This window comes from Eschrichtius robustus, chromosome 18 (genome assembly GCF_028021215.1).
Source record: "Eschrichtius robustus isolate mEscRob2 chromosome 18, mEscRob2.pri, whole genome shotgun sequence".
NCBI lineage: Eukaryota > Metazoa > Chordata > Mammalia > Artiodactyla > Eschrichtiidae > Eschrichtius > Eschrichtius robustus.
The window spans coordinates 73,371,616-73,384,108 of NC_090841.1; the positions used below are offsets into that span (position 1 = coordinate 73,371,616).

The following is a 12,493-nucleotide window of genomic DNA, read 5'->3' on the forward strand; positions in this document are numbered from 1 at the left end:
TGGAACTTTTAAGAAGTTTTCATCAATAAAGTTTTGTTTTCTACTTTTAATCATGAGAATGTTTTGAACCTTTGTTTTAAGAAGGGAGTACCCTTATAATCTTGTTTGAAGTACATGACAATTTGTCAATTCTGTGTAAGTAGTATAAGAAACATCTATCTGACTTTTATGATCAGTGAGACAATATGCATATGTCTATAATTTTAGATTTTTGTTAAGACTTTATAAGAGGAAATAGAAAACTTAATTCTTTAGCTTGAACCAAATTAAACTGTAATTTTTGTAGGTCAAATATGGTTGAGTATCAGCAATTGCATATAGTTCAGCCAAATATTTCAGAGAAGAGATTGGTAAAGAAAGGAGACGAATGCAACATAAAATAGAGAATATAGTGACATCTAGGAAAAGAGGATGAGTTTATACGTATTGCTTATTGGCCATAATCAACTTTTATAAATGTCTTAATATATCCAATCACTTAATAACTTGGCTTACAAGTTTGGCAGTTATTAAGAGCACACCGAGACTTAACAGGGACTGCTTTTCCAGAATGTGTAAGCAAGTGACTGCACCTTTCTCTTTCAAGATTAGTAACATTCCTGTCATATTTAATTTCTTGGTGAATTTTTCTTAGAAGTCTCCATAGAAGCAATGAAAGTTCATATTACTGGTTCTCCACTAACTAGCTGTATCACCTTGGGCGAGTTAAGATGATTTTTCCTGTGCGTATTTCCTCATTGGTAAAAGGGGGATAATAGTATCTATTTTACGAATTGTTTTGAAGAATACATAAGTTAATACATGTAAAGTGTTTAGAACAGTGCTTTGTAGATAGGAATTGCTCTTTAAGTGCTTGCTATTATTACTGGCCTAAACGATGTGTATTTTCCTGTCAGAATCTTGATGGAGAGCCCTTTAAACAGCATCTAAAGGAACCAATTTCTTACAAATCAAATGTACACTCCTTAGTTGCTGTTCCTTAAAAATTATTTTGTATTCAAGAAATGTTGCTCTGGTTTCACAAGCACTTGTAGTACTCGGATGTTCACACTGGCTGTTTGTTTTTACCCAGCTCTCAGGTAGTAAAAAATGATCAAATCCTGAAACTGTTACTTTTCCCACTACTAAAGCCCCATCATCAGGCCAAGCTGGTGCACCATCTATAATACTTCCCAGCTTGCCTCCTCCCAGACGCTGGAGGGGCTCGGGCAAGGTGCTCTACACTCCAGTCACACTCTGTATTTCAATTGTACCCCCAGAGTTCTCCCCCTCATGCACTCAACAAACTAACTTGAGCACCATTACCCACTAGGTGTTTCATGTTAAGCCACTGATCTCAGAGCAACCACAAAAGAAGTGGCATCTCCCTTTTATTCAGATTCTCAATGGTGAAGAAACTTGCCTAGGATCCTAGGATGTCTCAGTTTGCTAGGGCTGCCATAACGAAATACCAGATTGGTGGCTTAAACAACACATTTATTTTCTCATAGCTCCAGAGGACAGAAGTCCAAGATCAAGGTGTTGACAGGTTTGGCTTCTCTTGAACCTTTCTCCTTGGTTTGCAGCTGGCCCCCTTCTCCCTGTGTCCTCACATGGTTTTTCCTCTGTGCAATTATCCTTAGTGTCTGGGTGTCCAAATTCCCTCTTATAAGGACATCAGTCAGACTGATTAACTCACCCTAATGGCCTCCTTTTAACTTAAACTTTGAAACGGCCCTATCGCCAAACAGTTACATTCTGAGGTACTGGGGATTGGGGCTTCAACATATGAATTTTGCAAGGGGACACAATTCAGCCCATAACTCAGGGTTATTACATGGCTCAGATGGGATCTGAACTAACATCTGCCTGGCTTGAGGAAATTCTCTTTCCACAGGGTGCAAGATGCCCTGCAGAGATTTAGACTTGAGGCTGGGAAAGTGGTCATTTAGGCAACATTTATAGGATTCCTGCTAAATATCAGGAATGGGGTATATACGTCAACAAAATAGTTCTTGGTTTCAATAAGTTTACAGTCTACTGTAAACTACTGGGGTGGGGGAGACAAAAATTGAACAGGCGATTATATTAATTCCGGAAAAAAACATTTTGGAACAACAGTTCTGGGGATTACTTTACACACTGAGGAAATGAAAATAAGTACTTTGTCAGGATTATCCCTGACAGAAAATTAGTTGTGACTAGGCCAAGTAAACTTGGCTACTGGGAACCCATCTGTTTGGGCAAGAACATAGCTTTGCTAAAAACTGATTTCTAGTCAATCTTTTCACTGATTTTGAGTCTAGTTTCAACAGTCCAAATTTGAACCAATATGTACTATAACGCTATCATTTATTAACTCCTAGTGGTAAGTACTTTGCAAACAGCACCTCTGATCCTTGCTTAAAACCGTCTGCAAGACTGGCTTTATGCCCCCTCAGTTTACAGATGAAGAGACGAACTCTGAAGAAATGCGACTTGAACGATAAACATCATAACGTAGTTCGGTCGGGATCTGAATCTCAGCCCGAGGGTCCGAGCCACCGTCTACCCAGGTGCTAATCTGGCAATTAGTTTGTTATTTCTGACCTACATGCCGTGGATTCCTAAATTTTACATGCCGGAGAAGACTATGTTTCAAGGGTTAAGATTTTAAGTCGTGTTACCACCTAGTTACCACAAGTTACCGGACAAATAAATACTTATTAATTACAAACACCAATCAAAGGGTCCATCTTTCACGTGTAAAACAATATTTAGTATTAAGAGTTTTCACAAGTGGCGGCTCAGTGGGAAGAAACTGATACCGGTAAAGCACCTAGAAAACTGTAACCTCTGAAGGCAGACGCTTTGCGTATGGGTTCAACATTTAACCGCAACAAGATGCCAGCGTGGAGGGAGCAGGTCGCCGACACGATATAAACACGAATGCCGAACCACTCCCTCACTTCCGGAGTGTAACAGCGCAGCGGATATACATCAGCGCGGGAAGGCGGGACTTCCGCCCTGCGCGACGTATTAAACGGAAGCCGGGAGGCCCCCATTTCGTTTGGGTTTACGCGCCCCCCACCGCCAGAGGAGACCCGGGTTGCCTGAGAGACGTCTTTTGGCTGTTTATCTCGCTTGAGCCGTCCCCTCACCCTGGTCGTCTTTTAGGAGTGCAGAAATCTGGGCCAAAGCGCTGGGCGAGACGAGGACCTGTTCCTCTATGCCTCCGACTTTCTCTGGTCCCGTCTTTCTTCGGCGAGGCCGTGTCAGGTTCTGAGAAGTGCGGTTTTCACCGGGGCCGGTTTCCCCTGGAAAGCTGTGCGCTCCTGGTTGTTTTCAGTCTTCTCCGGGTGGGAGCTGGGGGAGCTCTTCTCGGGGTCCGGGGCGGTGGTGCAGGCCCTTGTGGAAGACTTGGAGTGAAAGGTCTCCCGCGATCCCGCCCGCGAGACGCGCTCCGAGGGCACACCTCGCTCATGGGAGTCCAGGGGCTCTGGAAGCTGCTGGAGTGCTCCGGGCGGCAGGTCAACCCGGAGACGCTGGAGGGGAAGGTCCTTGCCGTGGGTATCCTTTTCCGGGCGTCGGTGCCAGGGATGCATGATGGGCGCCAGGATTTTGCTCTCAGTTCTCCAGGGGGCGCAGAGGGGCGTTGTTAGGCTGAAGGTCTCACCCAGGGGGATAGCTATAGGGTCTTCTTTGGGATGTTTCCTTTCTTTTCTTTTCTTTTTTAAATTAATTTTTATTGGAGTAGAGTTGATTTACAGTGTTGTGTTGGTTTCTGCCGTAAAGTGAATCAGTTATATATATACGTATATCTACTCTGGTTTAGATTCTTTTCCCATATAGGTCATTACAGTGTATTGAGTAGTGTTCCCTGTGCTATACAGTAGGTCCTTATTAGTTATCTATTTTATATATAGTAGTGTGTATATGTCAATCCCAATCTCCCAATTTAACACCCCCCCCCCCTTTTGCTTTCTAAGTGTCTATTTTCCCCTGGCTTTGCAGTCACACAGCTTTGGATTGGAGTCTTGTTTTATCACTTAGGGGCGGTGCTTTGCGCCTGTGTATGCGTCAGTTCTCTCATCCGGGAAGTGGAGGTGATAATAGTCTCTGCACACAGGGTTGTTGTGAGGAATGAAGGGGTTATTTGAATGAAAGAAGTTTAGAATAGTGTCTGGCGCTGCTAGTATGGTAAATTTTAAATCTGTTATCCCGACAGGGAGGTCAGCATGGAGAAAACGAAGTGGACTTCCGACCAGTAGTTTTGCCTGCTGTCCTGAGTCTTGCTTTATTTATGTATGTTAGAGGAAGAAAAGTGTGGGCAAGTGTTTGACCTTTTCTTTTTTTTTTTATTTTAAAGTAACTTTTATTATCTTTTGTTATGTGTTTTGGAATAGGAAATTCGTATAGTACAACACTGAAAAGATTTCAAAAGGTCTGCAGTGAATTATTTTCTTCCCAGCCTCTATGATGGACATTTTAAGGACTGTTGATTGTGTGCATGTTTGGCTGGTTTTGTTTGTGCCTTTGGAGTTTAATGTTTTTCTTCATTACCAAAACATGTAAAGGCTGTTTCTGACATTTTGATCTTTTTATTCATTAAGCAGTCTTCATTTTCTTTTTCTTTTCTTTCTTTTTTTGAGTGTCTGTTGTGTTCCAGAAGCTGGTGGTACCTTACACCAGTTCCCTAAGTGGGAACCTATGAGCCTAGGATCTCCACTCGGAGTGGAGGGGACAGTCATGTAATAATTACTGTCCCGTGGTAAATGCACTGTCAGAGGATATGGGGATTCAGTGAAAGGAGCCGTTGACTTTAGTATGGAGACAACTTATACATAATGGAGCATTGATAATTTTTTAAATAAAGTAACGTGATGATGATGATGATGATGATGATTGTGTTTTTTGCAATGTGAGTCATCTTGAAATACATCCGTAATGAATTGTGGCTTAAAAGTTTTATGCCAGGTAGCTTGTGGGAAAGTTTTTTTAAAGCACAAGTGCTATTGCTGCCCTCTAGTGGTTTCTCAAATTACTGCTTTCTGAAGATTTTCTTCACAGAACTATCAATATATATTGTACATGTGAATGAAAGCATTTTTCAGTGTCAGGAACCCTTAAAACTTCAGCAAAGATTTAGATCAGTTTACGTTGCAGCCCGTATGAAGAATTAATAATTTGTAAAACAATTGAGATGTGATGTGAAGTTCAGCATTCTGATTTTTTAGAAAGTTGTCCAAAATAAAGGTAAAGAATTTAATGTAGATCATCTATTCTCAGATGACTCAGAAACTTTTTTGGGACATGAAGTCATTTTCATGGGGTTATTAGGCTTTTCTGAAAGAATGAATTATTAAAAGAAGACTGTCAAAGGTACTGTAGTTACAATGGTAACTTCATATATACGTATATATATATGCATATATACATATATGTAAAAGGAGACTAGTTGTTTGCTGTTCTGTAATTGATTTTGCTTTGTTTCATTTTCATGGGAATTCCAAGTCAAGTATCTGAAATATATTCAGGTTTTTTGGTTTTATTTGTTAATGAAGAAATTACTCATGACATACGAGGTTCATAATTTATTCTTGGATCCCTAAAATAATTTGGTCTTTTTACCATTTCTAGATGAGTGTCTTGTTTACTTATGCAATCTAAGTGTTTGTGTCAAATAATAAATAATTAATAATTAAACTTTTGTCTCTTATGGACCTTAACATTTGTAAAATACATTTAACTCTATTAACAAAATCTTACAGTCTCTTTAGGCTTTGCATACTAATAGGGGTTAATTAAATTTTACATCACCTAACAATAGAACTAAAGTAATTTATTTTTTGTTTCAAAATGTTACTGGTCTTTTGGGTCTCATCTGTAAAATGGTTTTTGGCTTGGCTGCAAATTTAACTTTTCCAGTCCTGGGATAAATTTAATGTTGCCTTTTATAAACTTATTGAAATTAGACAAATTAAATTATGGAAATATTTTCAGCTTGCCTAATTCTGCATATTTCTTTTTTAAGAATTTCAAGCTGCGGGAATTCCCTGGTGGACTAGTGGTTAGGACTCTGTGCTTTCACTGCAGAGGGCGAGGGTTCAATCCCTGGTCGGGGAACTAAGATCCCACACGCTGCACTGTGCGTCCAAAAATAAATAAAATTTAAAAAAAAAAATTTTTTTTTATAGTATATCTTTATTGAAGTATAATTGCTTCACAATACTGTGTTAGTTTCTGTTGCACAGCAAAGCGAATCAGCCATTTGCATACACATGTCCCCACATCCCCTCCCTCTTGAGCCTCCCTCCCATCCTCCCTACCCCACCCCTCTATGTCATCTCAAAGCACGGAGCCGATCTCCCTGTGCTATGCTGCTGCTTCCCACCAGCCAACTGTTTTGCATTCGGTAGTGTATATATGTCGATGCTATTCTCATTTTACCCCAAATTCGCCCTCCCACCCCATGTCTTCAAGTCCATTTTCTATGTCTACCTCTTTATTCCTGCCCTGCAACTAGATTCATCAGTACCATTTTTTTTTTTAAGATTCCATGTTAGCATACGGTGTTTGTTTTTATCTTTCTGACTTGCTTCACTCTATGACGGAGTCTGAGTCCATCCACCTCACTACAAATAACTCTATTTCATTTCTTTTTATGGCTGAGTAATATTCCATTGTATATATGTGCCACATCTTCTTTATCCTTTCATCTGTCGATGGTCATTTAGGTTGGTTGCATGTCCTGGCTATTGTAAATAGAGCTGCAATGAACATTGTGGTACATGACTCTTTTTGAATTATGATTTTCTCAGGGTATATGCCCAGTAGTGGGATTGCTGGGTCATACGGTAGTTCTATTTTTAGTTTTTGAAGGAACCTCCATACTGTTTTCCATAGTGGCTTTATCAATTTACATTCCCACCAACAGTGCCGGAGGGTTCCCTCTTCACCACACCCTCTCCAGCATTTATTGTTTGTAGATTTTTTGATGATGGCTATTCTGACCGGTGTGAGGTGATACCTCATTGTAGTTTTGATTTTCGTTTCTCTAATAATTAGTGTTGTTGAGCATCTTTTCATGTGCCTCCTGGCCATCTGTAGGTCTTCCTTGATGAAAATGTCTATTTAGGTCTTCTGCCCATTTTTTAACTGGATTGTTTGTTTCTTTGATATTGAGCTCCATGAGCTGTTTGTATATTTTGGAGATTAATCCTTTGTTGTTCCATTTGCAAATATTTTCTCCTATTCTGAGGGTTTTCTTTTTTCTCGTGTTTATGGTTTCCTTTGCTGTGCAAATCTTTTAAGTCCCATTTGTTTATATTTGTTTTTATTTCCATTACTCTAGGAGGTGGGTCAAAAAAGATCTTGCTGTGGTTTATGTCAAAGAGTGTAAAAAAAAAGAATTTTAAGCTGGAACGCTCAACCCTGGCTGAGAATTGGCACTACCTGTGATTAATTAAAAAAAAAAAAAAAAGTCCAATCTCAATCTCTATGATTTAGAATTTTAGGTGTACCTATGTTTAGCAATCTGTGTTTCAAAAGCTTCATATCTGGTTTCAGAGGACAGCAGAGTTGAGAGCTACTGATCTGAAATTATATTTTTCTCATTGATTATAACATTTGAAGGAATGGGCTAAGTAGAAACTTACTCCATCCGATACAACGGTGTAGCAACCAGAAACAAGCCAATTAGAAATATTTACCCAGTAACAACACCATTGACCCAATACAGAGCTAAGCCAATGCCAGATCCTACTTCCAGGATGGATCCTTTTCTGACCACTTCTCATCCTCCTCACCACTGCGTTCTGCTTTCAGTCGGGCTGTTGTAACTAGTTTAAAGCTGGCTTCCTTATAGTTTATTCCTCACATGTCCACTGGGGTGCTCCTTCAGTCACATTCTAGAAACCTTCCAGTGACTATATACACCCATCACTTCCTCTTACTGCTCCTCTGGCCGTGCACCTGCCATGTTGTCCTTAAACGGAAGCCTGCTTCTGTCCCAGGGCGTATGCATTTGCTGTACCTCCTGCCCCACTGTTTTCTCCCTCGTTCCTCTTGTTTGTTCGTTCAGGGCTCCGTTACTTCTTCCGATAGGACTTCCCTAACTAAAGAGCTATTGACCACCAATCACACTTTTGTCCTTTTACTCTGCTCTATTTCTTTCTTGGCACTTACCAGCAACCTAATGTATTAGACGTCTATACTTGATTTTCATTGTCTTCCCCATTAGAATGCAAGTTTCTCAGGGGTAGGGGCCCTGTCTGTTTTGTTCATAGCTGTATTGTTCACTGTTCTATCCCTAGGATCTTAGATATGCCTGGCACCTAGTAGCCCTCAAATATTATAGGAATGAATCTAGTAATAGCTTGCTCTCCTCTAGTTATTTTTTATGTAATGTTTATTAAGTTAATTGTTGATGGGCCTAATTTTTTATGGTAGTAACTAGGTAATGTACATTCATTTAAATATTTAAGCATTCATCTCATTTGAAAGCAGGTCTTTGTTGCCTCTTGTGTGCTCTGAGAGGGAGAGCAGTGCCCAGCAGTGTGGTTTACACATGTCATGGAGCTCACAGTCTGGATTCCCCCCGCACTGGTTGTGAACTCCATTAGGGCAAACGCTTTGTTTTGTCCAGTACTGTATCCCCAGTGCATAGAAACATTTCTGCTATGAAATAAGCAAGGTGTTTTTGAATAGGAGGTCTTAATCTCGGCTGAGGGCGTGACCCCTAGAGTGAGACCTAAGAGTAGGGGATCTCTAGGCTCAGAGAGGGAGGGGCTCTTTCAGGCTGGGGAAGGCGCAAGGAGGAGACTCTGGAGGCAGGAAGGAGCTTAGCGACTTCCAGGGTTTGAGAGAAGCCCAGTGGCTCGACCTGAGCCAGGAGAGGTGAACAGAGGACGGATCATTCAGGGTTCGTAGGCCGTGGGAAGGACTTTTGGATATTATTCTAAAGGCAGTGGGAGCTTTCCAAGGGTTTTCACTACAGGTCTGTCGGTGAAATCTAACATAACAGTTTCAAGACAGATTAAAAGGTAGAACTGATAGGACCTGGCAATGGCTGGGTGGAGGTGTACATGGGATGGCGCTCAGGGTTCTGTCTTGGGTGGATGGGAGTGACATCCACTGAAATGGGGGCGTGAGCAGCCTGGTGAGAAGATACGGAGTTCAGTTTTGATCGTGGTAAGTCTGAAACGGCTGAGGCATCAAGTAGAGATGTCAACGAGGCCGTCCGACCTGGGGTCAGGAGAGCGCTCTGGGGCAGACGCGCATGTGTGGAGCTCGGTGCTCTATGGGCTGTGGTATGGGGGGACGGACGTCACCTGGGTAGCCAGTGCAGACAGGAGGAAAGGGGAGGGCCCGAGGGCCATCACTGCCGAAGTCAGCACTTTATTGGTGGGTCAGGGGAGCGGGCGGAGGGCTGTGTCCCTCTCTTATGAACAAATAGAAAATAATCTGTTAAAGAGCATTCTTTAGTAAATTTTAAAAATATAAGAAGACTCCAAGAAGGAAAAATTAGGTAATCACATCAGAAGACAACTACTCTTAATATTTTGATGTCTGAACTTCGAGTCTTTTTTTATATTTAGCATATTGCATATGTTATAAAATGGAATTATATTTTTCATACTTTTGTAACCTGTTTTACTTCCTTTAATAATATTTTGTGACTCTGCCTCATGTGCTTCTGCGACTTCCATTTTTAAGGGACCCTTGGATTCCAGCAAATCACTATATCATAATCTAATTTAAAAAAAGACCTGTTGGAAAACTTTTATTCTTAGTATTTTCATTATTATAAACAAGCCGTCTTATAAGTAACTCTTATTGTAAGTCTATGATGATTTCTTGAGGATAAATGTCTGGAATTGGAATTCTTACATAAAATAGAATGCAAGTTTTGAAGTTTTTTTGCTATGAATTGCCAAATTGTTCTCCAAAAAAGTTGTGTTTATTTACTAAAATTCCATACAGATCATTAGTTTTTTTTTTTAAAGAAGCACTCCTTTGCGATGAGACTTTTTAAAGGAGACATATGTCTATGTAAGATTTTAAAATTCGGAATGTAAATAGTGATAACAGGGCCCAAATAAAGTTAACTGATTTTAGGTAGATTCCATCAGGGCTAACCATTTTTCAGTTTCAAGTGAGTTGTGATGAGTGCTCAGTTTTAATGTTTGGGTGACATCAGACATGAGGAATTTGAAATTGTGAGGGTGAGGGAAGAAATTGCAAAGTGTTTTCCATTAACAATCCTTCTAGATATTAGCATCTGGTTAAACCAAGCACTTAAAGGAGTTCGGGATCGCCACGGGAACTCAGTGGAAAATGCTCATCTTCTTACTTTGTTCCATCGGCTCTGCAAACTCTTATTTTTTCGAATTCGCCCTGTTTTTGTGTTTGATGGGGACACTCCACTACTGAAGAAACAGACGCTGGTAAGAGTCACCTGTTGTGTTCTTCGTGCGTTCTTAGAGAGAAGGAAAAGTTCACATACAATTTAAATTTCCTCCTTAGAATTTTGGAAGTCAAGACTTAACTTCGACATATATCCAGTTTAATTCAACTTTTAAACATTTATCTTGAGCAAACACTTTTTCTTTTAAAAGAGGTTTGTTTCTGAAAGTATATCACAGGTGCAATAATATTTAACTTTTAATAAAACTACTGAAGGTACAATAGAGAGCTTTCCCTTTAGAGTGTCTTCTTAGGTGTTCTACAGTTAAACTTACACAACGTTACAGGGCAATTTATCTCAGTTAAAAAAGAAGAAATGAAAAGAATGTTTTGATATTTCTGCCTTGTATTAAACTGTAAGCACCGAGACTCTTCCATTTTTCCCTGTTTTGGACATTTCTTATATTTCTGTACATTTTAGGATTTCTTATGACATAATCTTGGATGTGGAAGGACAGAGTTACATACCAGTAATGTATTTTTATAAAAACTAATATCGGGAATTGGTTTTGGCTTAACAGTGGCATTTTAAAGAAGAAATTAGTTAATTAATGTAATAATCCCTTTAGGGAAGCATTTACTGACTTGTATGTCATTAAGTTTTAGGCTTCTTAAGGACATTAAAGGACATTTAAAAGAAATTGAAAGTAAATTAATAGCTTCCCAAATATACTGTATGATAGCCAGCCCATTAAGTACTCCTTAGTTGGAAACTCTGGGTGTCCTTTCCACAGCAAAAACCTGAAGGTATTCACTCATACGGTAATTAGGAGAAGATACCAAAACAACCATAGTCGAAAACTCAGACAAACCAAATTCTCTAGGGAAAAAACCCACAGGAATGTTTTTGATATACTAATACCTTGAAATAAAATCCTGTATCCTTTCTTTTCACAGGCTAAAAGAAGGCAGAGAAAGGACTTGGCAACCACTGACTCCAAAAAAACTACCGAGAAGCTTTTGAAAACATTTTTGAAAAGACAAGTTATCAAAACTGCCTTAAAAAGCAAAAGGCAAGAGGGGAATTACATTAATTTTAAAGATTAATTTAAACATTTAAAATTTTTGCATCAGATTCTTGTGGCTGCCTTTCCCTAATGAGAGGAATCAATGGGGTGTCCATTTGACCTAGTTGACTGAAGTTGTGAAAACTCTCTGTTCTGTGAGAATCAGCTCTGATCACGAGAAAGGAAAGCTGCCGCGTTGCTTTTGCACGTTTTACTCTCAGAACACTTTTCTTCACGCCGAGACCAGGTCCCCTCTTTCTGGAGGTTGCTCTCTCGTCCAGCAGCCCGGCAGCCAGGCCAGCAGGGGCCAAACCCATCACCCCTGGGTTTCCCCTTTTCTGCTCCTTGTCAGCGTTTGTGTGATCACTGGGGAATATTATTGACTCTCAGGATACTGTTTCCTGTGATCTCTGCTGAAGTCTCTGTGTGCTTTTCAGGGAGGAAGCACTTCCCAGTCTTACTCAAGTTCAAAGAGAAGATGACATCTATGTTTTGCCACCTTTACAAGAGGCAGAGAAAAACAGGTAAATGTTTTAACTACTTAAAAGTGTTATTGCTGTATTCAGACAGATTTAAACCTTTCTGTTTTATCTACATAATAAGGCATGTGGGAATTAATGCATCTGAAATACGCATTCTCGACACCTTTTAGAATATTTTTTAAGACCAAACTTTTTATTTACTACCTTTGTGTTTTGGTGGTTTGTGGTGGTTTTTTTTTTCATTCTCTGGAGCCTGTGCTAGCACTGTTCATTTAGAATTCGTGGAGACGTGGATTCTGGTTTTTCTTACACTTCACTGACACCAGCTGTCTCTACCTGCTTCTCAGCCCGGTGTTTTCTCTCTCACGCCATCACTAAAGTCCGCACACGACGTCCTCCCTGCTAAATCCAGCGGCTGCTTTGCATTTCTCAGCCTGATGTCTGGGACCCTCTCTGGCCACTCTTCCTCGGGCACCCCTGTGCGCTCTTCCCTCCGGCTGGCTGTCAGTCCTCAGCGGCTTCTTTGGTTGACGTGCAGGTGGAGGGCCAGCTTGTCCTTCCCCCGCTCCTTTCCCGGGG

General features: G+C 40.3%; 1 protein-coding gene across 2 annotated transcripts in view; it reads left to right on the forward strand.

Moving 5' to 3' along the window:
- Positions 1 to 2,997: 2,997 nt before the first annotated feature.
- Positions 2,998 to 12,493, forward strand: part of ERCC5 (ERCC excision repair 5, endonuclease) — a 28,301-nt gene continuing 18,805 nt past the window's right edge. For both annotated transcript variants that reach the window (XM_068526912.1, XM_068526913.1), the window contains exons 1-4: positions 2,998 to 3,528; positions 10,231 to 10,406; positions 11,323 to 11,438; positions 11,870 to 11,956. In XM_068526912.1, coding sequence (XP_068383013.1) covers positions 3,441 to 3,528; positions 10,231 to 10,406; positions 11,323 to 11,438; positions 11,870 to 11,956 — 467 coding nt within the window. In that variant the 5' untranslated portion in view covers positions 2,998 to 3,440. The remainder of the gene's footprint in view (positions 3,529 to 10,230; positions 10,407 to 11,322; positions 11,439 to 11,869; positions 11,957 to 12,493) is intronic.